This window comes from Alligator mississippiensis, chromosome 1, assembly GCF_030867095.1.
Source record: "Alligator mississippiensis isolate rAllMis1 chromosome 1, rAllMis1, whole genome shotgun sequence".
Classification (NCBI taxonomy): Eukaryota; Metazoa; Chordata; order Crocodylia; family Alligatoridae; genus Alligator; species Alligator mississippiensis.
The window spans coordinates 267,397,805-267,425,550 of record NC_081824.1 but is presented as its reverse complement, the minus strand read 5'-3'; the positions used below and the strand labels follow the sequence as shown (position 1 = coordinate 267,425,550).

The 27,746-nt window shown below is 46.5% G+C and overlaps 1 protein-coding gene across 3 annotated transcripts in view; it reads right to left on the bottom strand.

Moving 5' to 3' along the window:
* Window positions 1-497: 497 nt before the first annotated feature.
* The window catches only part of LOC102561689 (uncharacterized), a 47,435-nt gene continuing 20,186 nt past the window's right edge, over window positions 498-27,746 (bottom strand). The window contains exons 1-7 of one of the 3 annotated variants that reach the window (XM_006262272.4): window positions 14,940-15,251; window positions 13,689-13,991; window positions 12,706-13,026; window positions 8,942-9,061; window positions 6,088-6,192; window positions 3,032-3,187; window positions 498-2,222 (exon numbers count right to left, since the gene is read on the bottom strand). In XM_006262272.4, the coding sequence (XP_006262334.3) occupies window positions 1,888-2,222; window positions 3,032-3,187; window positions 6,088-6,192; window positions 8,942-9,061; window positions 12,706-13,026; window positions 13,689-13,991; window positions 14,940-15,039 (1,440 nt within the window). In that variant the 5' untranslated portion in view covers window positions 15,040-15,251 and the 3' untranslated portion in view covers window positions 498-1,887. Of the gene's footprint in view, window positions 2,223-3,031; window positions 3,188-6,087; window positions 6,193-8,941; window positions 9,062-12,705; window positions 13,027-13,688; window positions 13,992-14,939; window positions 15,252-20,702; window positions 20,829-27,746 lie in introns of those variants that run through there. The other 2 variants (XM_059720603.1, XM_059720602.1) reach the window with 2 other exon arrangements.

Genomic DNA, 27,746 nt, shown 5'->3' with positions numbered 1-27,746 from the left:
TGTTTGCAGTGACCTTCCCCTGGATCAGTACTGTTTCCTACACTCCTGAGAACTATAGGCCTGAAGTCCACTGTTGGCAAGGAGCCAGAAAATTGGTAAACCAGACTTGACTAAAAGAACTAGGCCCTCTTTAACAGTTCACCAGCAGGGGTGTAGCCATGCTGATTAAGAGGGGCTGTATGTTTCAGTGACGATTACCTCATGCCTTCATTTGGGTGCTGCAGTCCATTCAGCAGCTGGTGCCCTCCCAGAGGGCACAATATCTTCTGGAGACCACTGCTGAAAGGGACCAAGAGGCATTGCCAGAAGCACCAGGGTGTACACATACACATCCGGTGGTAGTTGCTGACTGCAGACAGAAGTTCTGACAGCAAAGGTAGTCTGCTGTAGACAAGGCCTAGGATTGGCAAGCCTTAACACTTAGCAGCAACACCTTCTTACTACCATGCTACCACTCCATTACAAGAGCCCCAGTCAGTCTCTAAACTGCTAAGACCTGTAGCAGCTAGGGCTGACATACTTCTGAACAACTGAGGGAGCTTTTATGTTACTGTGTTAACACTATGGATACGGGGTGAACTCCATGCAGTTCTCAAGAAAATGTCCTCTGTTGTTTCATAATTCTGCCACTGGGCATCCCAGATGCCCCAACTTGGCCAGAAATGTCAGAGTAGCAACTGATATGCAAATCTTTCCTCCAGGTTTCTCCCAAAGAGAATATTATACATACCCACATCTTAAACTCTCCAGAAAGAAGTCTAGTGACAACACAGCAGATCACAAGTTCAGAGTACATAAGAAAGCACTTATAGGCTGCCGGAACCCCAGGGACACTACTTTGTTTCTATCTATGTGAAAGCAAAGTTACACTTTAGTGGAAGGCATATATATCACACTACAAAATAAACAACCTGACCTTATTTTATACCATAGTTCGACTTATAATATACTGCTTTCTCAAGTTTGTTTATAAATAAGAATGTTATTGAATGCATGTTAAACAACTGTTTAAATTTCCAGCAATTCACTGGCAATGCTATAATTTTTTGCTGAAACAGGCCTGTGTGAAAACTGAAGACTATGCTTCACTGAAACTTTCTTATCTTAATGTAATTTTAGGAGGATAAACATATAAACAGTATATCTGCTAATTCAAGCAATCAACTGTGAGCTTGCATCTAAACCTGGCTAGTTTATTTGCTGCCTCCTTGATGCAAAAATGCCATGCAGTGGCATTTAACAGTGAGCTCTCAGGTGCATCAAGATGGGGCATTTTGACTCCATTAGTCCCATCTCCCCATATTAACATGTTGATGAAGCAGAAAAAAAGACTGGAGCCAAGATTAAGGCTGGGCTTCTTTCAGAAAACTGAAATCCTCCTTGTTCCCAACAGCAGGTAAATGATAACCAAAACTTTTTCAAGGCTCCAAAAATACTAATGATTTATTGTCCACTCCTGGTTTGGAGCTAAGCTCCAAACTGGAAATGCTGAAATGTTTTCAGCAAAGCTGCTCTTGCAGTATTTACATACATGAGTGAAAATCAAAGTGTTACACACTGTTTTCTGATTCCCAGCCAGCTCTTCAGATGTGAAGAGGCTTGCATACCTTGGTCAAGAGAGAGAAAACATTTCATACTTGGGGGACTTAACTCAATTGAGAAACAAACTCCAGAATTTTGAGGTTGCTCATTCAGTGATGAGTCAAAAAGGGGATCTGCCAAATAAATGCCACTGTTATACTACAAACAGGCACATACTGCATATTACTTTGCAAACTCTAATGTAAAGAGCTTCAGGTCAGTCCTTCAGACTTGTCCCCTGGGAATTTTATTTCAGTCTTTGTCAACAACAGGATGCATGTTTCCTTCTTTCATCTGGATCTTTAACTAGTCATTGGCTACTTCTAAAACAGAAACCCCTGAATCTTGAAGTACACAGTCACCTTCCTCCACAGGAACATAGTCCCCATCTGCCAGAGAACTAAAGTCCTCAAAAACCACTGGAGGAAAATCTAGAGAACTGTAGGGGTCAAATGCCTCTGGAGGGAAAGCCGGAGAACAACAGTCATCATATTCTTCTGAAGGGAAATCAGGAGGACCACAGTCCTCAAAATCCAGAGGCATACAATGCTCAGCCTGCAGAGGAACACAGCTTTCAGGAATAAAGGCAACAGAGTTCCCACCATCTGCAGACATGGGCGGTGATTTAGGTACTTCAATCCCTGAAAGGAAGAAAATAGATCGATGTGATACCCCTGCACTGTGACCAACAACCAGCTAATGTGTCTGTTGCCCAGAATAGGCCAACGTCTAAAGACACAAGCAGAGTAAGTGGTAAAGTGGCAATTCTCTCTCCTTCTTTCAAAATGAGTACTTCTTAACCTATGCATGGAAATGGGAGAAGAAAAGAGCATCGAGAAAAATAACACAGGGAAGAGTGTAAGATTACACAGTTCCCTCCTGGGATCTTGCTTTCCTTTTTTTAATTACTTTTTCTACATCACGCCACCACACTTCCCCATAAGAGTGGCATGTGTTCAGAAGGACTCAACATATTTGGTGAAACTCTTTCAAAAGCATAACTGATGCTTAGGATAAGTGTTAAGTGTCAATTATTAAATGTTAATCTATTAATATAATTGACATGCGGCACGTGTATCAGATACTACACCACTCTAATGCTCACAAGCTCCATTTTCCTGGCCAGCTTCAAACTTAATTTTACATTACTGAGAAAAGCTGGGGCTTGTGGTTCTATTACTTTTGGAGTTATTAAATATAGCAGATGTAACCATTGCCCAAATATGGTCACTTAGAGCAGGGGCTACAGACTGAGCTTAGCAGCCCTGCATAGTCTGTAGCATCAACCCTCTGCAGGTTTAAAATATAATTATGTTACACTTGACTAAAAGAGCACCTTGGACTTCTGCTGTTACAGGAAATTCTTCACTTTGGTTACATACTCTTCTTTCCTGTTCGAAATGTGGTTCGACTTTTGCATTTGACTTGGTTATTCACTGCCCCTGCTTACCTTGAAAACTGGAGATATTTAAAGATACAGGCAGCTTGTTGAAAACACCTGCAGCTACTGCTGCTTTAGCATCAACATCTTGATTGAAAGCTTTGTCCCCTTGTTTGGTGGAGTCTGCAGTGCTTCCTTTTCCTGAATGGCAGTCTTCATCCTGATCTAAACAAGAAGGCACAATATAGTTAAAAACAAACATATACAGACCATAGGCATTGACAACAGACTGTCATGTCCAACTTCTGGTCTGCAGGCCAACTCTTGTCCTCGTTCCCCAGTGCCTACAAACTGGAAACTGAGGTTTTCAGAGACGGTAAAAAAATATAAAATTAAAACTGAAGCTTGGGCCATGGAATCCTGAGGGGAAGAGAGTGGGGATTTGACCAGGAAAACCCCTTTATCAGACGCCATTAGTAGCACTTTCACACTAGAGGCACTAAAAAAAAACAGTTACAAATTATTCCCTCATCAGAAAGTTTTTCTTTTTAGTTCATTGGGGCTGGGGGAAGGCACAGATAAATCTAGCACCATTGCTGCAGCAGCTTGCGAGGCATGACTTATGCTAGACCAGTGACAGGCTTCTGCTAGGGCCAACCCAGCTCAACAGCTGCACCTAATTCTCTTGAGTCTTTCATAAATAGGCATGAAGGCTGCATTTGTTACTGTTTTACAGCAACGCATGCATGTGGGCCCTAAAACCACCACCCAGCCTTGACATAATTAACAGAAATACTAGTTTCTCACAGTTGAGAGTGAGAAGCTGTAACCAAAATCTCACACAGGACCTCTTGGACACTGTTCTGATTATTTTTAAGGAGCAGAATCAGAATCGATATTTTAAAATGATGTAATTTTCAGCTCTGAAATAATCCATGCAGGATCTTCAGACACATTCCTAATTGTTGTTACTGGGGAACTCCACCCCAGGAGGTCACTTTCCCTTTCACCAACATGAGAACCAGGGTTTGAAATATGGGCAAGCTCGGGGGGGCTGAGTCCTTTCATAAGAGAAGAGCCCCCCAAAAGTCCCCCAGAAAAGACAAGACCCTCAACATAAGAGATGAGAGCCCCTGGCCTGCCCTGCGCCCTTCTAAGAAGCTCAGGCAGCGGCAGTGGTTCCTTCCAGCTTCCACCTGCCACCGCTGCATACCCTCACAAGAGTCCAAATGTAATTTGAACCCTGATGAGAACTGATGGCAGAGACTGGTGACAAACTCAAAACACAAGCCCAGCTTGCAGAGATTCATAAAACTTTCAGGAGACTTGGACTGAACTGCAAGTACTAAGGAGAGGTTTGTGGTCTGCAGTGAAAACCAAGAAATATTCAATAGATTTCTATGGTTACTACATGAAGCCAAGTGCAGTTCAGGAGTTTTCCAGGGTTTGGCTGAGTTTAGCTTTGCATTTGGGGGGTTTACATTCCCAAAACTCAGGGACATGAGAACAAAGGCTCATCTGAGACCTGTGAAGTGGAACAGCTAAGTCTTGCCAGACTTTATACACTTAGGGCTCCTATACACATGCAGAGAGGCTGCTCTGATGCACTGTAATTTTATAGCACATGGGAGCAGACACGATTAATTAAGTCTGCTGGCACGTGGTACTTACCATGCTCCAGCAGACTCCAGCTTCAAGTGTATCAGTGTCCCTGTGCTGAAAAATGGCAGCAGGGCACTTTCAACTAAAGCTCATTCAACAAGCTTTAGTTCAAAGTGTCCCACTGCCATTTTTCAGCACAGGGACGCTGACACATGTGACACTCGTGGAGCTGCATTAATTAAAGCACCCCTCTCCCCTGCCTTCTGGGGCACGTGTATAAACGCCCTTAGTTATTTTCTCTGTTACTACAGAGGGTGGGATTAGTGGCTGGAGAAATCTAGTTGCTTCATTTCAGTAACTCAGTCATTAATGTGATGCTTTACAGCTCAGTGTGCACCTGCCAGATCTAGTTGCGTCCTTGGTCTCCTGAGGGTCCCACATTAGCAATAACAGCATTTTTCAATGAGTGCCACCACACTTCAGGCATAGGCCTGGCTCTGAAGCAGGGGAAGAAGTCATAGTTACTAGCACAGAGCAACTTTTCAGGACATGCTTTTTGTTTTAAATTGGAAAGGGGGGGGGGGGGACCAGAAAGGGATAGGAACAAAACTAACACAGTTTTGAAAGCAAGAGTTATTAGATTCAACATAGGAGAGGTTTAGATAAGATTCTGGCCTGTATAGTAAAAGAGGTCTCATGGTCCCTTCCAACCTTAATGTTCTTGAATCAGTAGACTAGTAAATGAATGGGAAAATGAAGCAAAGGAAAAGCTCAGCAAGTGACAATACAGCAGGTAGTTAAAGGGACCCAGCTGTTTCCTTCACAAATTAATAGAAGATCATCCACTGCCAACATATCCAGCACCTCACCCAGCCCAATTTACTATAAAACCGGGTCTGATAAAGAACATTCCCAATCCTTTCTCCTCTATATTATGGCAAACATCCTTTCATAGGCAATTTTTTTAAGATGACTGTGACTTTACAGAATGTCATTTTAGTGGAGGCTCCTTTATCTTTTTAAGAAGTGAAATTTGTTCCAGTATAATTTCTACTTGAATACTGAATTCCCTGCTGCTTAAATCACATACTACAGAACTGGACTACAGCACATATTATTAACAACCCCACCTCAGCAGGGGCCTGGTGGTAAAGGGGTAAGAAGGGTGTGATCTAGGGACCTGTGTATCCAGGGCAAGCACATGGCAGCAGCCCATCTCCAGGGTGGCAGGGCTTAGCACTGATACTGTGTTAGGAACATTAATGGGCACAATTGCCATGATGCTGCTCTGTGAGTTGCCAGTCATTTTAGCATGTTTTAAAAAGTCCTTTCTCTCTGAGCTCTGCTTCACATGCATTGTTTGGTTACCCAAAAAAAATCCCCAAAAACAAAACAAAACCCCTGAAAAAACAAAAACAAAAGTAAGTCCAGCCACCTCAAAGCAAACCGATATGCATGTTGTTGTCAACAGCCCCCTTATGTTTCCCATCCTAGCAACATCTCTGGGCTAAGGGGATACTCACTTTGCCAGGAGATGCTCATGCCTCCCTCCTCAGATATCCTAGAGCCATCACTGTGCCTCCTTAGGCTCAGATTCGCACGCTTGAAGCTAGGGGGTTTAAAGAGACCTTAATCCAAATAAAATAAGAAAAGCATTAGACACGTGTGAAAGACTTGCATGGAAGAGCAAGCCCTGCCTAACTACAGCTCATCCCACTGAGACCTGTCTCCCACCACCCACTGGAACCCAAGAAATGTGAGACAACTGAAGAACTGTAAACCATGGGTCTGTTACGTGGCTCATTTTAATGCTTTCAATCACTCTCAGGACATTTCCTTTCCCTGTTTGTCTCTTCCTCCAATCAGGTTTTACTGCTTGTTTAGTTTCTCCTGGAGTTTCAGCTCTCTCCTTGTGTTCTACTTTCTCCTTCCCTCTTGCTCTATACCTTAAACACTCCCTTAGACCAGTGCTTCTCAAACTATCTGATGTGGCAGACCGGCAATTTTTTTTCCAGTGGACCAGGGACCGGTGCCCGGTTCAGCTGGTGGCAGCAACTGCGTGTAACAGTGCTACACAAATGCGCGACTGGCTGTTTCTTTCTCTTTCCTCACCTCGCACGACGTTACATCACCTGGAGTGTTGGAACATACAAACTGTGGCACTATGAAATATCAATGTTATGCTTCTGAAAATATATTTCTTTCTTCCCTGGCAACTTGCTGCGGACCGGCGACCGGTGGCTTGCAGACCGGCACTGGTCCATGGACCACCACTTTGAGAAGCACTGCCTTAGACCACCTGTCACTTACACAGATTATAAATTCACATGTCCCTGGTGGAACATGAGGACCATTTCTCTCCTTCCTAACAACTCCTGGAGGTGCATCCTTTGGAAAATATGGGTTGTTTGGTCTTAAACAACTTAGTAATATTGCACTCCTCTTTCATCTAGCCCTATGTTAATCTCATTCTGCGTTCTTCTTCTAGCCTGTACTTGGACAAACTGCCTTGCCCCCATCTCTTTCCACTGCCAACTGCCTGCACTGGGGGAGCACAGAGTAGACTGGCTCCTCTCTTCCTTTCTGCATCTCTGGGCGTGTGATGCCATTAACACATGGACACAATGATAATGTCATTTTGTGTGGCATAATGGCATCACAGTGTACACATGCAGGACTTTGGGGGGTTTTAAATGACTTGCATCATTGCAAACTAAACTACATCTGGATGTAATTTAGTTAACAACTTTGCAAATTGCAATGATACAGCTGTCAGCTTGCCCCCAGCTGCAGAAGAGGTGGGCAGGCTCCTCAGGAAAAAAAGATTGGGCCCCTCACCACTTCTGCCTTCAACAGGTGCCTGCTAAAAGGGGTGCCACCACCACAGAGGGAAGGACAAGGGTCCCTGTAACAAGGGGCCTTCTCCGGGCCGCTTTCCCTGTGGCCCGCCCACCTGTTTCTGGGCTAACCGCCCACCTTCTCACCTGCCATGCCTTGTTGGTAATTAATTAATGATGTAATTAAGCAGGAGGCTACCCATTTCCTGCCCCGATGCCAGGGGGGCGCTATCTGCGGCTCCTTTCCTCCCCTACACTGCAGCCCAAGCCTCACAGATGGCATCTACATGTTATCATCATCACCGGCCCCCACTCTGGGTCCCAGAATACTCCTAATTGAACCCCACCTGTATTCCTCTCCTCAGGTGGTCTCATTCGCCTACATACGAGGCAGCATAGCTCCCTGAACCACTTCCTCTTCAGGTGTGGTCCCCCTGGGACCTTTGGCCACTAGCCCTGGCCCACCTCCAGGGCAGCTGGAACCCCAGACCCTCAGCTCTTGGGCATTCCTCGCAGTGGGCCCCCAGCCCTTCAACCCTTCCAGTCCTGGCCCCAGCATTGACCAGTCAGGGGAAGTCCAGACAGGTCTATGGCACTTTCTCTCTCTCCGAGGGTCCATCCTCCAGGCCCTCCAAACAAGGGGTAACCCACCCAGCCGTGGGTGCTAGGGGTTAAGGTGCCCCGACCCACCTTTCACTGGAGTGGTAACTGGCCTGGTATTTCCTGGGGGCTCCCACGCCACTGGGAGCCCCACCAGACCACCCACTCCCGGCAGGGTGCAGTTTTAAGTTGTACCCAGGACCAGGAGCCTCCTGACCATCCCCTACAGCTCCTCCCTTACCTCCAGATGATACCAGCAGCCCTCCAGCCAAGCGATGTTGTTACCTGGCCTCCAGCAGCAGAACTGCCCTGTTGATAGGGGCAGCCCCAGATTCAAAATGGCTGCCCTCACCAGGCACCTGGCAGCTGCCAGCTCCAGGCCCTTAAAGTGACAGGCACAACCAGTGCCCTGCCACAGTCCCCTACAGTTCAGGGGCCACTCAGCCCACCAGCAGCTTGCCCCCTGGCTCTGGGAGAGGTGGGCAGACTCTGCCGAAGAAAAGGATTGGGCCCCTTAACTTAATTCTCCATAACTGATTCACTTAGTAACATCCTGGGTCTAAGCACCAACCAGGGTCAATACTGAGGGCAGGGACTTCTCAATTCTTGTGTGGAGATGTACAGATATGATCCCAGACAATGCCGACCTTTAAAAATACTGGGATGCTTTTCACAAGAGTCACATTAATCCCAGACTCGTGGCCAAATTCCCTCTCAAGTCACTACATTTTGCTGCTTCAGAGCAGTTTCATAGCTCAGCTGAAAGCATTTTGAAGCAGTCAGAATTCCAAACTACTAGACTGACTTGGAAGTGGCAGCTAGTCCCTGGTGTATCTCTGGTAGGATGGCTATACAAAAACAGTAAGCTAGCCTTAAGCACCATTTTTGTGTAAAATCTTCTTTCCCCAGTTTGGATATGGAGTAAAAAAGAAACCCTTACCTTTGTTGTGTTTGCACTTTCCACAATGCCATGCAAGTGTGATAGACACAATAATACATACAGCAACAAGGCATCCCATCCAGATATATAACACAACAAAGAAATCGATTGTTTGGGGTGCTAAAATGGGAATAAAACACGGGAAAAATTACTTTAAATTCCTTCTGTCCATGTTGTTAGTCTTACATATGCCTGTATATGTATTTTCTAATGACACACATATGTTGCATAAAACAATAGTGTCCTAACCAATTATTTTACCAAGTTTTTATCTATCCTTCCTTTTTTTTTTTTACTTCCTTTGAAGATCTGTCTAGTCAGGCTAGTCTGATTATTCCTTCTTAGCAAATCCCAATCAAATAACCACAGTTTGCAAGTCAGACACTTAGCATGACAAATTCAGCCTGGGGTCTAACTATCCAGCTGTGGTTCCTTATGCCTCTTACAATATCATCAGATTTTTCTGTGGCCAGATATGAATTGGTTATTTCACTGCATATTTGTGAGGTAGAAGAGATCTGGTTCTCTGTCCTGGACATGGTGGATTCTGGGCAGCCAAGACACTTGGGTAGTCATGTCAAGACATTACATAAAAGCACATAAGAAATTCACATGCTGAAGAAAAGGGCCTATAAAATGTCACACTTTCAACATAACCACCCTGGGTCATGTTTCACCATGGTGGAACTCCACTGGGATTACTTTTCTGCAAGAAAGATTTTTGCCATTAGTTTATAATTCAGCTGATGCAAAGGATAGTGATCATGGCTAAGTACAGACAAAAAGCCCAAGCCTAATTGATTCAATCTTTGCAGGTGAGTCTAACCTGCATAGACTGAACCAGCAAGCAAGTGAATAGACATTCACTTTTGATTCCAGAAATGCAGGCACCTATAGTGGCTCAGGTCAGAAGGGGGTGTGCCCAGGCCCTGCTGGGCCTGGGGGTGGTTGGAGAGGAGTTTAAACTCCAACACTGGACTGCAGGGACCCCAGCCAGGGTGTGCCTGGAGAGGGAGAGAGGAAACAGCCCCTGCCAGGCTTTTGGAGGGTGGGGAGGGAGCATGGACAGACCCCAGCCCCCTGCTGGCACCAAATGGTCAAACAGTGAGAGCGTGGGTATGGCCAGACCCACCTGACCACCACGGGCACCCCGCAGTGGGGAAGCAGGAGGAGAGGGAGAACCTTGCCTGCCACAGCAGCTCCCTGATAGCCCAGCCCAGCCTGGGGAGCCAGAAGCACAGTTTTTTTCCCCCTTTCCCACAGTGCCCAGTTTTCCACCCTGGCCCCACAGCAGGGCTCAGCACTCTGCCCCTCCAGCCCTGAGGCAGTGCCATACAGAGCCCCACCACGGCTCCACAGCAGGGGAGGAAGAGGAGGGGGAGAGCCCTCTGTGACAGCCTGGCCTGGCCTGGGCAAGGGAAGCTGGGAGCAATCCGGGTGTACAGCTCCCACAGCCCAAGCCCAAGCCCCACCACTGACTGAAAAGGGCAGGGGCCCTTCCCAGTTGGCTGCAGTTCAGGCTGGGGCCATCGGAGCTGTGCACCTGGATTGCTCCCAGATCCCCACGCCCAGGCCAGGCCAGACTATCACAAAGCTGCTGAGGCAGTGCAGCACAGAGGCTAACCCTCCCACTCATCAGCGGGGCAGGAGGAAGATGGGGAGAGCCCTACCTGCTGCAGTCATTCCCTGACACCCCAGCCCAGCCTGGGTGCAGGGAGCCGGAAGCAATCCAGATGCACAGCTCCCGTGACCCCAACCTGAGCCACAGCTGGCTGGGAAGGGCCTGGCCCCTCCACACCCACCCTCAGCAGTGCCAACAGGCCAGCCCAGCTCACCCCATGGCCCCACCCCAGGTAAGGTAGGTGGACGGTGGGGCCAGGTGGGATGGGGCCACAGGGGCAGGATCCTCCCCAGCCAGGCCTAGCCTGGGTGCAGGGAGCTGGAAGCAAACCAGGCACACAGCTCTCATGGCCCAGGATGACTGGGAAGGGCCCTGCCCCTGCGGCGAAACCCATTTTGCCCGGAGCTGGGGCAGGGGATGTGGGGGGCTAAGCAGAAGTGGCACTAAGGAGGATTATAGCCACCCCAAATTTTCCTTCAGCCCCCATAGCCACCCCTCCCAGCCCTGCTGCCACTGTCCACCCTGCACAGGCTCTGCTCACCCCACTCCTGCCCACAACACAGCCCCCTCTCAATGCCCCCACCAGGAAGAGGCTTGTGCTCCCCAGGACACCATGGGGCTGCTACCCCTGTCAGGATCCCACCCCACTCCTTTCTGCTCCAGTGGCAGGGGCAGGGCCATGACCAGATGCCATCCCCGCATGGCCCCCTGAGGCAAGGAGGGAAGAGAGAGGGGATTTATTCCCCCCTCCCTCCCCTTTTCCCCCAGGGGACCACAGCTGGGATCTGTCTGGCCCAGGTGCAGCAGCCCCTGTCAGAGAGTGCTCAGCCTGTGCAGGGGTGAGCGGCAGAGGTGAAGGTGGTGGCCAGTGCCGGCAAACCCTGGCTGAAGTCCTCCAGTGGGAGAGGGGAGAGAGGGGGGAATAGGCCCCTCCCTGCCCCCTTTGCCTCAGGGGTCATGCCAGCCAGCATCTGACCATGCCCCCACCCCTGCTCTGCCCATAAAGCAGAGGAGTAGAGCTAGCCCTGTTCTGCTGGAACAGACAGCACAGGCCAGCCCAGGGCTGCAGAGCATGATGGGATGCTGGGGGACTCTGATTTAACTTTAACCAGGAAGGGGTCTGGGACAGAAGTTCTATAAACCAGTTTGACCTCAGTCAGTTAAGTCTCTCCCCCGCCCTTCAATTTAAAGTCTGATGTCCATTAGCTCACTAAAGGCTTGTCCCCACACAGAAGTTGCACTTTTTAAACTATTTTTAATATATTTAAGGGAAGTAAATGCCTTTCCTTACTTTAGATGGTTATAAATGTATTTCTTCTGATACTTCATATACATTATTTAATCCTGTGTGGGAAATGAAATAGGCTACCATATACTGGTATGTGTCTACAACTGCTTATACTGGTATAACCACTTTGGGTACAAAAAAAATATCAGAATCAGATCCCTAATGGGCACTGTCATAGATGCAGTGGACACCTGCTCTTTGAAAGTTTGTAGACACAGCAACAGTAACTTTAGTGAAGATGTGAGCTGCCTCATTCATCAAAATGGGTTGTTAGTACAAAGCTACCTGCCGACAGTTTCTAAGTCATCACACCTACCTATTTCACTGGTGGGTACTTTATTAGGTATAATCAAGCATTCAGGCAATGTGGATTGGATTCTCAAATTTTGGACAGTTTGGAATTTTGAGCAGGACTTGAAGTATCCGAATTATTTCCTGCCAATCTAACATTCCCACAGAGAGGCAATTCAGCTCTTTATGGTTTGTTTGTTTTTTCCCCAGTTTAAAAAACATTTCTAAACCACGCCTGCACATTAAAGTTTTGCCGCCAGTTCTATACTGGTGTAGCTACCCCCTGAGAGTGGGCAGAGCATACACTGGTCACAAAGTACTTTTCTGGAATAGCTTGCACTTCTTTCTTAGCAAAGGAAACTATAGAGCCAAAGGACTTTTTCCCTGGCATGCACTGTGTGTGCAGTAAGGTTTTGGCCAAGCCAGCAATACAAGGAAAAATATCACATCCCTCACCAACATAGCTATACCAACAAGACTTGATCAAATGGAAAGCAAGACTTTTTTTTAAGACAAGACAGTATTTGCACATGTTGCTAATATTTTAAATTGAGCAATACTCACCTTCTGTTGCTCCCACTTCCACTTCAAGAGAGATTGTGTTGTACGTAATCTTTCCAGTGCCATTATGTGCTTCTACATAATACCGACCACTGTCACTGTCCTCAATCCTGTCCAATCTGAGAGTGCCATTAGAAAAGATCTCAGATCTGTTGGCGTATTCCCCATAGTACTCGAAATAGGAAAAATTCATCCTAGCAATGGATATATTCTCTTTCTTCCAAGTCACATGGAAATGTCCTTCCAGATTTACCTCAGGAGAAGGTAAGAACACAGAACCACCAGCAAATCCACTGATTTCTTGAACAGATGCAAATATATATTCTGATGGGAAAAAGCCATCTCTGTTAAATATCAGCTTATTTTTACTAGCCAACTCAATTCAGTTGCAGGGAAAGAACATTGTCTCCAGTTCCTTTTGACTGGAAGTTCTCTTATTTCTATTGTATCTTTTTAAAGTGGAAGGCTGAAGTCAAGTGCTTGGAGATATAAAACTAAGGTTTAAAATACATATGTGCCGACTTTATATGCCATATTGACTCACAAACAACCCCCACCTTTTCCCCAAAACTTAGCCTTCCAAAATTGGGATGCATGTCTTAAGCAGGAAAACTGATTTTTTTTGCCCAGAATAGAAGCATGGAGACTACAATGACTGCTGCTTCTTTTCTTTTTCTTCCCTCCAGCAGCAGCATGGAGGGAGGAGCAGTATTCAGCAAGGGTGTAATGGTGGAGTCGCATCCAGATGATTCCGGCTACACCCAAAGTTTAAAATCAAGTGCCTGGCAGCAGCAGTAGCAATTCTATTCAGGCAGTGCTGATGGAGACAATTGATTTCATGGTTCATTATAATGGACCTGATTCAAGGTAATTGCTTTATTGCTGAACAATATAAAGCTGCATTTTCCAACTACACTTTCAAACTCTTTCTTTATGGAATGCATCCACAGACCCAGCAAGATGTTATGCAATAAATTTCTACTTACCAACAAGCTCCAGGAAAATAGCTTGGGTATCTAAAAGCAACCCATCTTGACTGAACATGTCAGCTGTGTATTTACCCTCATCCCCCCATTGTATGGGACAAAGGCTTAGGCTGCCATTGGGGAATGCATTAAATCGGGTAACATTGATTCCATAGAGCTTTACAATAGAATTTGTGATCTTGGCCATTAGATTACTGCCTTTCTTCCAGATGACTTCATGTGTTTCTGGCTTGTGGATGTTCAGATCAAGGATGACACAGTCACCTACAGTTCCTCTAGCAGGGCTCTCCCTACCACTGGTACCTATGGAAAAAAAAGTATTTGCTTGAGAATGTCTACTGTATTTACTCAAATATATAAACCTGTTCAGCCTCCACAAAAGGAGGTATATGGTCCTCTTAAAAGGTAGGATATTCAGATTCAGGGGGCCACAGCCAGCTTCTTAGAGCTTTTCAACTGTCTATGCCCCCTGCATGGAGCTTGAATAGAACAGAAACTTGCCTTTGAAATGTTTAATGTCAATTGACATACATCTTTCTTGACTAGGTTTGCAAAATGTATATCTTACATTTGTCATTGTGGCTTAGTTACAAGTCGGTGTTTGTGTTATACATATTCCTTGCAGAACAGAATGGCACTTTATACAACAAACAGTCTATAGATAGTAAGACCAGGGTTTTAAAAAAAAAGCAAAAAACTAGAGCCGGACATCTCAGTATATCCAAATGAGCAAGACAATGCATGTTTTTAAATTCCAAGACAGAAACATAATCTTACGGTTACAGCTGAGGACGAGAGACCAGGACACAAACTCAGAAATTCACAAACACAGAATTAATCTTTGGTGTCTTACCGTTATCTGACTATATTTTGGTGTACTACATTTCCAATATTAAAGGTATTGTACGACAATAAATCGATAGCACCAAGTAATAATTCCTGTACTTCTATATTTTTTTCATTGATTACATGCCAAATACAGGGACATCCTATTATTATGAGGTTTCTTCTTCAGCATACAAGTTCACTATAACCAGAAGCAACATAGAAATGGAACTACAAAAAACTGAAATACTTTGGGAAGTTAATTCTACTTCCCCGCAAAACACGCCAATATCACTTCACTCTCAAAACAAAGCAAACCTGATGACATAACTTGCCTTAATTTCATTGAGAAAAGAATTAGGTTTAACATAAACACATCTCACAATTAAATATCTATTGGGAAATAAATAGAGAAAAAGGCCTTACCCTTAAAAATAAAAACCGCACATAATATAGCCTGGAAGGCACAAAGAGATGACATTTCATAAGCGATTCTTGCTCTGTTGTTATATTTACACTGGCACATGGAGTTTTTCAGGAAACTTGTACATCCAGATAAGCTTATGTCAGTGCTGAATGATGGGTCCAGAAGATACTTAACATGCGGAAATGCTCAAAAAATGTTCCTATTTTAATTACTTCCTTACTGAATCAGAAGCAGAGTTCACAGACAGGGCAGTGACTATTTTGTAACAAAAATCTTGTGACTTCAACCACTGCCTCAGAGAAACACCAGGGAAGAATTTGTAGATAAACTTAGTTGTTTTCCACATCACAGTTGCTGCTGCTGCGGTTGGAGGCCAGCACTGTACAAGACACTTCACAGCAAAAGGGAAACAAGGGAAATATGTTCACTGTCATTCTTACCATACAAGAGCAGAGGATTGCACTTGAAGTAGGCTTCCCATGTGTGTTTAAATGAATGGCTGCTCCTCTGGTTAACTTTGATCTCACTATACTATTAATGGAGACTCTTAGTTCATCTGATAGAGGTTTATGGCTTGAGAGCCAGAGGCGTGAAATTCAAAGTGCACTGTAGCTAATTAAACCAGTAAAAATAAACTTGTGAAAATCATACAGGATATTCTATACTAGCATTGGTTGCATCTATGTCCTGCCCAACACTCTAAGTGTTGTAGGGTCATTGTTTTCTAAGTACCTATGCCACGTGTCTCAGCACACTGCCCTGAAGCAGTGGCTTGTAGGAAATCTGTGTAAAAGCCTTTTGGGAGCCTAAGACAATTGTGTATAAACATCTCATTAATCTTTGGGGAATATAAATATTTCTGCAGCATAGCCCCCAAGTCAGGGCCAGGCTGAATACCCAGAGTAGCTTTTTGCTCAGAAAGAGAATTTTCTGTTGACAGTCCTAAAAGCTAATTTCCTAGAGTAACAGGCACCTTCCAAGTGCAGAATGACACCAACAGTGCATACAATTCATAGAGCAAGTCTGTGAGAGACTATTTCCTCCCTCCTCACAACTGTTCCTGTGCGCTAAAGAAAAAATTCACCAAAGAAAAGGAAGTCAATAAACACTGAAAGGAGAGAAAAATCAAGAAACAAGTTAAGAATGAAGAAGCAGACCCCTCCTTATGTCTGTGCCTGCCACAGACCTTAAATCAAAAATGTTGATGTGGTCTGTTATGACACAAGCCTTGGCCAGCTCCTGTGTGGTTGACTGGATGGTCAAACAAAATGCTTGATATCCAAATTTTTATAGTACAACTTGACTTGCAGTCAGCAGAGTACAGAAATTAAGGCTAAGGAGTAACTGGGGCCATGTGGGACTCTGATGGATAACTCTATTAGGCAGATGGAGTGCTTGCTGCAGGTACTGGAAATGCTCTACTCCGGACCAACATGACACTGCTAAGCTATGCTCAGAAAGAGAGCGAGCCAGTGGTTGGTAGGCCTGTGCGAGTCGGCAGCGATCCGATCCGGTTTCGGATCCGATCACTTTGGATGGCCACGATCCAATCCGGAGCTCCGGACCAGGTTTCCACATCGATCCAGCCGAAGTGACTCCGAAGCTTTGGTGCTACCTCGGAAATCCGGCCATAGGGTATAATGGGAAATCAATGAAATATCTATAACTTTGTTGGGTTTTGTCCAATTTGGATGAAACTTGCAGAGATGGTAGCCTCTGCTGTGAGCATGAAACCTGCCAAGTTTCAAGAAGATTGATGCACGAGTTTGGGGGAAACTGTACCCCAAATTCTTGAGGTTTGGGGGGAACTGCCCCTCAAGCTGTGGACAAGCAAAATTCGTGACATGGGTGACACTGTGTGTGTTAAGGCGCAGCGGGGTGACAGCTGCAGGGATGGTGACCCCTGCTGTGACGCCTACTAGCTGTGGAAGAGATCTGTGCAGGGGGGGTCTGGGGCCCTGCACCCATAGCTGCTGATAGGCAAAACTGTGCCAAAACTGTGTCTGCCTTGGGGCAGTTGATTGTCTGCATTGATTCTTTCCTCTCCTTAGCCTGGTTTTGTAGTTGCTAATTGATGCTGGTTAAGTCATTAGTAGCTAGGTCCTGTGTATTGAGCTGGTGCCTGAGTGAATCATGATTGATTGATTGGTAAGTGGTAACACAGCAGCTTAGCAGCCAGGCCTGCAGCAGTGTCTCCCAGCCCCAAGGCAGACACAGTCAGTCCCACAAGCACTCATGGCATGAGTTTTGCTTGTCCACAGCTTAGATGTGACATGAGTTTAGCTGTCAAGAATTTGGGATGCTGTTCCTCCCAAACCCCTGCACTGATCTTCTTGAAACTTGGCACGATTTATCCTCTCTGCAGAGTCTACCAACCCTGAAAACTTCATCTAACTTGGACAAAAAACAACAAAGTTATAGATATTTTATTGTTTCCCCATTATACCCTATGGCCGGATCTCCGAGGCGGGTCCGACCCACTTCGGGAAGGCGAATGAGGCATCGCTTCCACCCAGATGTGCCGCTTCGGACCCCAAAGTGCCCGAAGCGTCTCCAGATCTGAAGCTCTGTCAGAAGCCTCGCACAGCCCTAGTGGTTGGTGTAATCACTTGTACAAAGATTTGGGTACAAGAACTCCATCTTTGACTTCTTCTTGCGTGGTCTAGATCAGGGTTGTCCAACCTTTTTGCATGTGGGGCTGGATCATGAACTTTTTATCACCCAGTGGGCCGGCAGGAGCGGGCACTCGCATGGCCTGTCCAGTCCGGCTGCGACCTGGGGAGCACGGGGCAAGGGGCACCGCCTGACCCCACCACATCCTCCCTGCCACCTGGGCGGCCTCGACAATGCTTCCACACCTGTGCGCCTGGGCTCAGCAGCCAGGGGGACATCAGGAACCCTACAGGGGGGTGCGGGATGTGCAGGGACACCCCCCTGCTCCCTCTCCCCCGGGGCAGCCCGAGCCCGACCAGCAGCGGTCCATCCCTCTCCAGGGCCCGTGACTCACCACCCCCAGCATGATGTCTGTGGGCGTGGGGGGACACGGGGAGGTGGGAGTGGTGCCAGCTTCCCACCCCGACAGCCACAGCCACAGCAGCAGCAACAGAAGCATCTCCCGCGGGCCCAGCCATAGCATCCCTCCGCGCCGGCATCCACACCCCCCACATCCGCCCGCCCGCTGCACTGGGACTGGTGCAGGGCAAGGCCAGCATGCAAACAGGGAAGGGAGGGGTGGGGCTAGTGACATGAAGGGGGAGGGGAAGAGCCGCACCGCGTCAGTAACGTCAAGCTGACGCAGTGCATGTAGGAACCTTGTCCCTTCCCCAGCCGTTCAGCAGCCATTAGGAAGCTTCTGAGGGGCTGGGGGAGGGACAAGGGGTGGGAACGAAAGTAAACAGTGTTTACTTTAGTTTCCTGTCGCAGCACCGTGGGCCACAGAAAATGTCTTGGCAGGCCTCATGGTGGCCCACAGGCCGTATGTTGGACAAGCCTGGTCTAGATGAAACTGTGGTTCCAGTCTTTTCACCATTAAAGATTTCCCTGTCCACTATGGTGCTTAAGCAAATGCTGTGGCAAACTCTCACTAATGGAAAGTATATGTGCCAGCTGGAAACTATGTGACAGTATTCACAGGGCTCCACAAAAAAATTTTGCAAATCCAGAAATAAGAGTACACACAGATTTTAGCAGTTTTGAAAAAGACTAGGGTAAGAAGTTTATTTACTTTCCAGTAGGAAAGTAAATGGTTTACTTCACTTTCAAATTTTCTCCTTAGCTTTGCAGGCTGGTGAAATGCTATTGGCTCCCATGGAAATTTAAGACTGTCAGGTCCTTGTTTCAAAGAACTGAGAGCCTTAGATCTTTCTGCTGCAAGCTGCTCTGCAGCTGCAAATTCCTGAACCATGTGCAGAGACTCACTTAAGTCAAGAAAGAACCACAGTGGAGTTTTATACATTACAGTAGCACAGAGCAGTGATTTTCAACCTGTGGTCCGAGGATAACATCTAGGGTCCGCAAAAGGTAACTGTAAAGATGGTGGGCCCACCTGAAGGGGAAGCACCACCAATGCTGCTGCTGCTGCTGCTACAGCCAGAGGCTGCAGCAGGGACTGAGACTGCACCAGCAGCAGTCAGCCCAGTGCCAGCAATGCCAGCCCAGTGCTAGGAAATCCTGATTTATCCTGCTGCCACCCGGCGGTGGTGGGAGAAAATACTATTTGTGGGGGCTAGAGGTGGGGGGGGCAGTGCAAGGTGGGGTGCAGGGCAATGCTGAGCAACCCCTCCCTCCTGAAAGGCCACTGTGGGGCCAGCAAGTGGTAGGGGTGCTGGGCATGGCGCTGTGGCAGCAGAGCATGGCAGTGACACTGGAGCAGTGGTGGGGGCTAAGCCCCATTAGCCCTAGACTTCTGCCTCCTATGCTGCCATGGTTGTTTCATTTGGGACCCAGTGATGTAATAGCCCTGCACTCCCTCTGCTGACCTGCCTATATCAGTCTACAAACTGTAACAGGCATGTGTGTTAATGAGAAAGACAGACAGACATAAGTCACATTTTCCCAATGGATAGAATTTCAATTGGGAAATTTCCACTGAGGAAATTGGCAGTGTCTTGAGACATATATGGAAATCTATATTTGAAACAAGATGAACTGCACATATTTTTAATGAAAGGTTAGGTCCTACAAAACTGATGGGAGGCCACCAGCAAAAATCTGGTGGGGTATAGGGATATCTACTAGTTCAGCCTGTGCCCAGTATGGGCATGTCTCAGCTTCACTCTCTTGGCAATTCAAAATACCTTGGATTTTGGCACATACTATATCTGCTCTGAGCACTGGTCATATCACTAGCTTGCAATTTTTGCACTAATGTAAGTTAACCAGTATGTGCAAACCACCAAAGTCCCAGTCATTTGCTGGTATCATAATCTTTGTGCATAATACTGCACTTCACCTTCTATTTAGTCTAATAATTGGGACTATACTAAAATAACACTGCAATGATATCCAAAGCTGCTCACCATTACTTTGTATAACCCAGAATCACTCTGGTGGTATATAGGAAAAATATACACAGGCAAATTTCCATGTCAACAAAGCTCAATCCCTGCCTCTCATCCTACCCATTTCTGAAGAATTCTTCATTACAGGCAATCCCCGCTTAGCGCTCTTAATTGGCTCCTCAAAAACTGAGTGTTAAGCAAAATGAGTGTTAAGCGAAACCGAAAGTATTTGACAACTCAAGATGGCGGCTGCAATTGTTTTTAATGACCCAAGATGGTGACCACGAGCATTACAACAAAACTCACCGAGTGCTAAGTGAAATCAGGTATGAATGTAAAATGAGAGTGATAGTGAAATAGCGCTAAGTGAAACAGCTTTAAGCGGGGGTTGCCTGTACCAGATTTACCAGGGAAGGGAGCAAGGAAAGGCTGCCCTCTGCAGTACACAAGCCCAGTAACAGCTTTTTAAAATGTATTGGAACATTTCTCTAGGTTAAAATCTTCATCAAAGCTTTAAAAAGTTAGTTAACGCTGTGTAAACAAAGTGCTGCCAAACTGCTCTCCTGTGAGCTGCAAGCCTTTGAATATACTATCATCCATCCTCACTGGTAACTCATTTCCCTGTTCATACCACACCTGTTCACCCAATCCTGTATGATTTCTGGGTGTTGTTATCTCCCTGACTGTCTCTTGCAGCTCAGGTGCCTCCCAACAACTACCCACCCAATGACTCAAAGCCCCAGGTATCAGTGAGTCACCAACCTTGTTTCTGCTCTTTGCTGTGGCACAGTCAATCCTCCACATCTGCTCCAGAGACCCTTGATTATTCTAGCTGCAGCACTCACTTCACTCCCTCTCAGGCAAAAAGGTTGCAGGATGACAGAGCATGAACTTTAATGACCCAGAGAGAATACCATTTTCTTATTAACATCCAACACTATTAAAAATACACTGATAGATGCGGTCAATTTTAGTAATGCAGTAAGTACAAGATTACTTCAATGCTTGCTCACTTCAGTAGTTAGAACTCTGTATAAACATTCTATTTGTGTCATTTTTAGAGACTGTTTTGTTTCCCAAGATCCATGCCTTGATAAAATGAGATTGTATTATTCTAGCATTAGCTGCAATGACTCAGCTATGTAAATTATTACAAATATACAAGCTACAGTGATTTGTGAGGTGCTAACTTTTCCACACAATAAAGACAGCTTCCCCAGTGGACTTTGTATGCTCTCTCTCTCTTATCACTGATCATGAGTGGCAGTTATATTTTTAACCACTTCAAACTGTGGAACCAGCAGCAAGCATTAGTAACACACCCAGAACACAGGGGCTCAGTTACAGACATTCAAAAAGCCCACGCCTGGATTGATTTGATCTTTGCAGGTTAGTCTAACCTGCACAGATTGAATCAATTTGCAAGTGAACAGACATTCACTTTTCATTCTGGAAATGCAGTCACATGCCTGCGGTGGCTCAGGCTAGAAGCTGGAGGGTGCTAGAGCAGCCCTGCCTTCCCTTCTGCAGTGGCTGAGGGAAGCTGAGCTGGGGGAGAGGGGGAGGGGAAGCGGGGGGGGGGGAGGGGGGAAGGCATGGCCAGGCCCTGCCAGGCCTGAGTATGATTGGGGAGGGTTTTAAACACCCACTCTGGCCTGCAGGGACCCCAACCCAGGTGTGCCTGGAAGGGGAGCAGGGAACCAGCCCTTTCCAGGCTTTTCAGGGCAGGAGCATGGCTGGACTCCAGCCCTCAGATGGTACCGAGCAGCAAGAGCGGGGGCATGGCCAGACCCCACCCCACCAGCGGCAGAAGAGACAGGGGAGTGCCCTGCTCACTGCAATGGCTCCCAGATAGCCCAGCCTGGCCTGGGTTCAGGGAGTCAGGAGCAATCCAGGCACACAGCTCCCATGGGCCCAACTTGCACCCTACATCCAGCTGGCTTCACATCTGGCCAGCTGGCAGCATCTCCCCACCCCCTGCCCCACCCCACAACCAGCTGACCAAATGCAAAGCCGGAAGCAGGGAGAAGTGGGGGTATTTGGACACGAGAAGTGCTACACAGCGGCAACGCGGAGTGATGGATGGCAGTGGCGGCCCCGCCCCCCACACCACTCCTTCCCAAGTACCCCCACTTCTCCACACCACCACTGCAAACCCCCCGAGGCCTTCCGAAGTACCCCCAGGGGTACACGTACCCCGAGATTACAACCCCTGATATAAGTTATATGTTGTTACGTCTCAGCTCTGTGTTCTTGGGGAGCCCTGGCACAGGACGCAGCCTGTCTGACTCACAAAGGACTCCCCCCCCCACACACACACATAAACGAAACTGATTAAGATGCAGTGAGAGACACACCTAAGACCCTCCAGATAAGGGTGACAAGAGTGAAACAACTGCCCTAGATCTCATTTGCATCCAAGATGGAACCAGATGACCATTCATTTACATGAGAGATGGAGAACAGAAAGCCTAAAGCAGAGATTGCAATGAATTCTGGGATCAGAGAAGCAGGGGAGCACTGCATGATGGGGAATCTGTGCTCCAAATGCTAATCAACCCACATTTACACGCCCAGCTCAGCATTTATCAGACCAGTTCTAATCTGGATTTACAAAGGACTCCCCCCCCAGACACACACACACAACTCTAAGTTTAATAGGCATCTCGGGCCGTACATTCCCCGGTCCCACTATGGGAGGCCTATTTAAATTTGATTGACTAAAACTCGGTTACTGGGTTAGGGAATGCTTAGGCAAGAGACCGAGTCAGAGGAGATGTGGACAACATTTGAACAATGGTAAAGGGGTTCATCGCAGCGTCCAGCCCATTGGAGCCCTGACCACAAGCGTTGTCATACTTTTCCTGGATGACTGGTGGAAGTCCTCCTGCCCAAAGGTTATAAACACTCCAATAATTGCCTTAAGTCTGTTAAAAGACTATAGTAAGATCTGGAAATGTCATGCTAAGCTGAGGCTTGTTCACAACAAGTAAAAATCCAAAATCCTGATGCTGCAAGCTATCTATTGTTTCTGAAGAAACCATGAGATATCCCATCAGTATATCTGCTATCCATAGGAATTTCAAGCTGGTTCCCAAGTATCTGGTTACTCCCTAACCTTATGTGTTTCCTGATTATCAATCAGTTTCTTGAGATGTTCCAAACCAGATAACCCCTTGTCAATAGAAAAGGCAATGATTTACACTAGTGAAAATGCTTTGAAGAAGCTGAACTGAAGGTATAAAAATCTGTAAAAAAGCAGCAGTGTGTGTGCTACAAGAAGAAAAAATCTCTCCGATACCATCCCCTGTTCTTCTCGAGAGGCTGGAGGAAACATATCATCTCCCTTCAAGGATTGTGCTACGAACTTTACCTGTCAGCTTTGCAACCCGAGTACCCTGGACTGGTGAGATCCCAGCACTCTCTCTCTTTTCTCTCTCTAGGCATAAATTTCTGAACCTGAACTGTATTAGTTAAGCTTGAGCTAAGTTTCCCCAAATACTTAGTGAAACCAGGGTAGTATTGTTATTGTTTGTGTTTGTTTTTCCTTTGCATGTCTATTACTACTAGTACCATTGTACATTTCATATACCTAGCAATAAATAACTTTTATAGTCAAACTGGTAGTAACTGGGTACATTTTTCCTTCTCTACTTCTCCTTCCTCACTTGCTCTGCAGCAACGCTTCTTTTACCTAAGCTAAAGATCCCTGTGAAGCCCAAAAATACTGTGGGGTCTGCTCATCAAGAGGCTAAAGATTGGGATGTGCTGAGTTTGAAACACATAAGGGGGATCAGCTTGTACAGGCTGATTGACCCAGTTTGGCTCAGACGTGCCCTAATGAACTAAATGCTGGCCCATGAGGGTGTCAGCTGGACACCCAGCTGGATTCAGAGGGATTCTGTTTACCTGTGTGGTTGTGTCTGACTGCAGTGTATTGTTGCTCTGATGAACTGACTCTTGGCCTATGAGGGTGTCAGCCTGTCCATGCTGATCAACCCGGCTGGGTCAGGTGTGTCACGTTAATCTGTGTGTGTTTGTGTGTGTGTGACTGATTTGGTGGCTGGAGGAACCCAGTCACATTGAAACTGAGTCCTGCAAGATAGCTGTACTGGGGGTGAGGACTTGCAGAAGGGAGATGTACAGCTCCGTATAGAAACACAAGTAACACAAGCAGCACATTGACAGAATTACCAAGACCCTAGAAACATGTCCCTAATAAATAAGCACACCACAAAGTAATGGGCAAATCTGGTAACAATGTCTGATGTAAGTAGATGACAGAATAGCTATAAGAGGCAAAGTAACAGGACTGGCACCAATATGTTTTTCAAGAGGCCTGCAAACAAATAGAGCGCGGCGGGGGGGGAGGGAGCAGATAGGTGGAGTGCAGCAGTAAACATAAAGCAAGCTCCTTGTTTATGGTATTTACACTCAACTCACTCTTCTACTGAATACCCTGTTGATGCAAAACTTTCTAGGGTGACAGCTTTATGTTATTACAGGTACTAAACTAAATGCACTGTAATTAGCGCTACTGTGAATTAGTTTTACAGGTACTAAACTAAATGTGCCGTAATTACGGTGCATTAATACACATGTAGACATGCCCTGTCGATCATGAAACTGCTGCCAAATTTGCAATGACCTGTTTTGTTAAAGGGTAACCAACAAATATTTTCAAACCAAGAAACCCACAGTGAGCATAGCCCAGGGTATTTTCGGCTTGTTTGCTGAAAAAGCCTGATTGACATGGGGCCACTTCCAGGGCAGATGGATCCAGCAGAGCTGGAGCAAACCAAAAGTAGGTCAGCACTAAAAAGAAACACTGACCCAGTGACACTGCAGAGCCAATAATGGCAGGACTGAGCCAACAGTCCTGGCAATGGCATGGGATGAGCAGGCCCTCTTGTGTGTCTGGGGGAGCTCAGAGAGAGCTTCTAACATGTTCTAACACTGGCTACAGGCCATCCTAAACCTGGGCTGAATGTTAATGGCCCCAGCAAGCAACACAGAAAAGGCTGGTGATGAGGCAAATCACCTCTAGCAGCCAGGAGTCAGGATGAAGATCAGGCTGACAGGAGCCAGAGGTCTTTCATGGCTAGTGCCCCATGGCTGGGTTCCCACAGTGATATGCATATGGCTGCAGGGGTCAGTACTTCCTACATGGCTTGGAGCACATGATGCTGAGGGCATGGACATCTCAAGAGCAGGATTTGCACAGGCTCAAGGACAAATCTTCCTTTGGAAGAGTGAGGACCAGGAAAGGAGAACTGGAAGGTGAACAAGTTGAGTGACATGCTATGACAATCAGATGTACAAGCCCATAATGGACAAGGAAGGCCCCTGCTTTGGTGGGTCATGCTATCAAAAACAGAAGAAAAGAAACAGATACTCGCAGTGTGAAGGGTTGGCCTCACTACAGTCAATGGGAATTTCACCACTGCCGTCAAGGATACATTATTGCACCCATGGTATGTGCCACTAGCAGATTCTGCCATCCTTACATTGCATACTGCCCGAGTCACAGCCAGCTCATGTGAATCAATGAAATGACCTGAGAAACTCAGCACCCCTCAACCTTTGGATGGGCATCAGGATCTGCCCCTAAATGATGAGTCCCAAAGTATAGGTGATTGGTAGACGAGTACGGGGGGGGAGACAAGTCCCCCCCCCCCCCCCCCCCGGAGACTGGCCCCCAACTTGGCACTGCTCAGGACAGGGCAGTGTTTTTGCCACACAGGCCAGAGGCGTGTTGGGGGGGGGAGGGCGGGAACACTAAGCTGCGGCACAGAAGTATACGAGTGGATATGAGACTTTTGACCCACCCCTGGGCCCACCCACAAATTGTGCCCCCCCCCTGACTTAGGAGGCAGCAATCACCCCTGGTCCCAGGCCAGATAGAAACTTCATGGTAACAAACAGAAACACAGTCTATGCTTCCTGTGAGGTTGACTTGGCTACCAGAAAGTGGAAGCTTCTCTCAAGATGCCCACTATTAGAAATTGATATTTCTTCCTTAGCCTGCTTTCCCCATCTGTTGTATTCAAAACTTTGTTTTCAAGCAGATGAGAAACAAACACTAAGGGGCCTCTATGGCTGTCATTTATTAAGGCCAATTACTTTTTCAAGGCCCTAATTCAGGAAGGTATGTAAAGGCACATCTCAAACTAGGTGTCACTAATTTCAATTCATCATTAGACCAGGCTTTGAGTTATACAAATGCTTAGTTTCTTTATCCTAGGCCCAAACACTGCAAATCACTTAAGCCTGTGAGCAATTCCATTGATTCCAGTGGGATTTCTGTATTTAAATATTTTTCTGGATCAGGGCTCTAGCAAGGTCACAAATGAAGTTTGCGTTTTTTTAAATTCAGTCCACAATTGAAAATGCCTGTGTCACAAACTGATCCATTCCTGCTCTCTCAGAATAGAAACTATTCTGTTGTGAGGAGACCCAACTACTCAATCCACATGTTGCTAAACAATCTGGGTCTAGGCATGACCTGTTACAGTTCCTAGTTCTGGGCCAGTACCTAGTTCAGAGCTGGTTGTGACTGCCAGGTCAAGGAGCCTAGGAGCAGTCTGCAGGTTGGTAAGGACTACAGCCCAGCTGCAGGCAGTGAAACCTGATTGCAGGCTGCCTAGGAGGACTGGGCCAACTAATCCAGCTCCACGGGAAGTTAAGAGGTCTCCTAGGGGAAGGAGTGAAGAAGAGAGAGACTTTCCAGGAGAGGAAGGAACCAGAGGGGTGTGAGAGTAGGCTCCTATGGACAGGAGCCTGAGACAGGTAGAGAGCTGAGAGGGAGAGAGCAGGCAGGTCAACTCATGGTGGAGCCCAGGGATTATGCCTGGAGTGCTGCTATCCCAAGAGTCAGCCTGTGAGTGTGAAGACAATCACAAAGCATGGAAAGACCATCAGCATATCAGAAACCGTGCATATGGCTTATGTTGATTGATCCCTGCCAGGAGGGATGATAAACAAAGGCTGTGAGCCTGTAAGGACATGGAAAGGACATAGAAAGGCTATGAGAGGTAATTAACCTGGAACCTGCTACAAGCAGTCACAAAGCAGGACTGCCACTGTCTTGTTCTTTCTACTTACCTTCCTTGGTCTTATGACTTGTTGTCCTGAACTACCCAAAGAGAAACAACTGCCCTTTCCCCCTGCCTCAGGTCTTGAACTTTCATCTTTGGGAAACTTCCCAGCCAGTGATGCTCTTCTTAGGTCTTTTAGACCATGCCCAGTTTGAGCAAGAAATCCTTTTTACATTTCCTTAAGAGGTTCTGTTGTCATGGAAAAAACTACTAAATGATCAAAAACCAAGTTTGGAGCAATGGATACAGGTCTGATTCTAATTTAAAGGATTATTTGCACAGGCAGCTCCTCTGTTTCTGTTGGGCTTTCATTTGCACTTACACCTGGGATTGCCTCTCCAAAACTCCCTGTCTTAAGTATTGTGCTAACAGATACTTGGGAAAGAACTTTGTCAGCAATTCTGTCTAGGTTCATCATACTTTTGCTCAGTGTTGGTGAACTGTCACTAACAGCCTGTAACAAGGGGCAACTTGAGACTTCCTCAGTTATTGCACTAGCCTCTTTTTGAGGAAAAAGTGTTACAAACTGTTAGGTCATCAAAAAAGACTTGCTTACATCCAGCTTTTTGTAAAATATTCCTCAAAACAGAATGAACAACTCAGTTAACTGTTTCTTCATGTTATGGGTGTAAATGTTGTTCTTCATCTGAAGCTGCCACAAGACTGTTTCTTATGTTTGGATAGACCTTGTTCCATGGCCTCTTTAAGG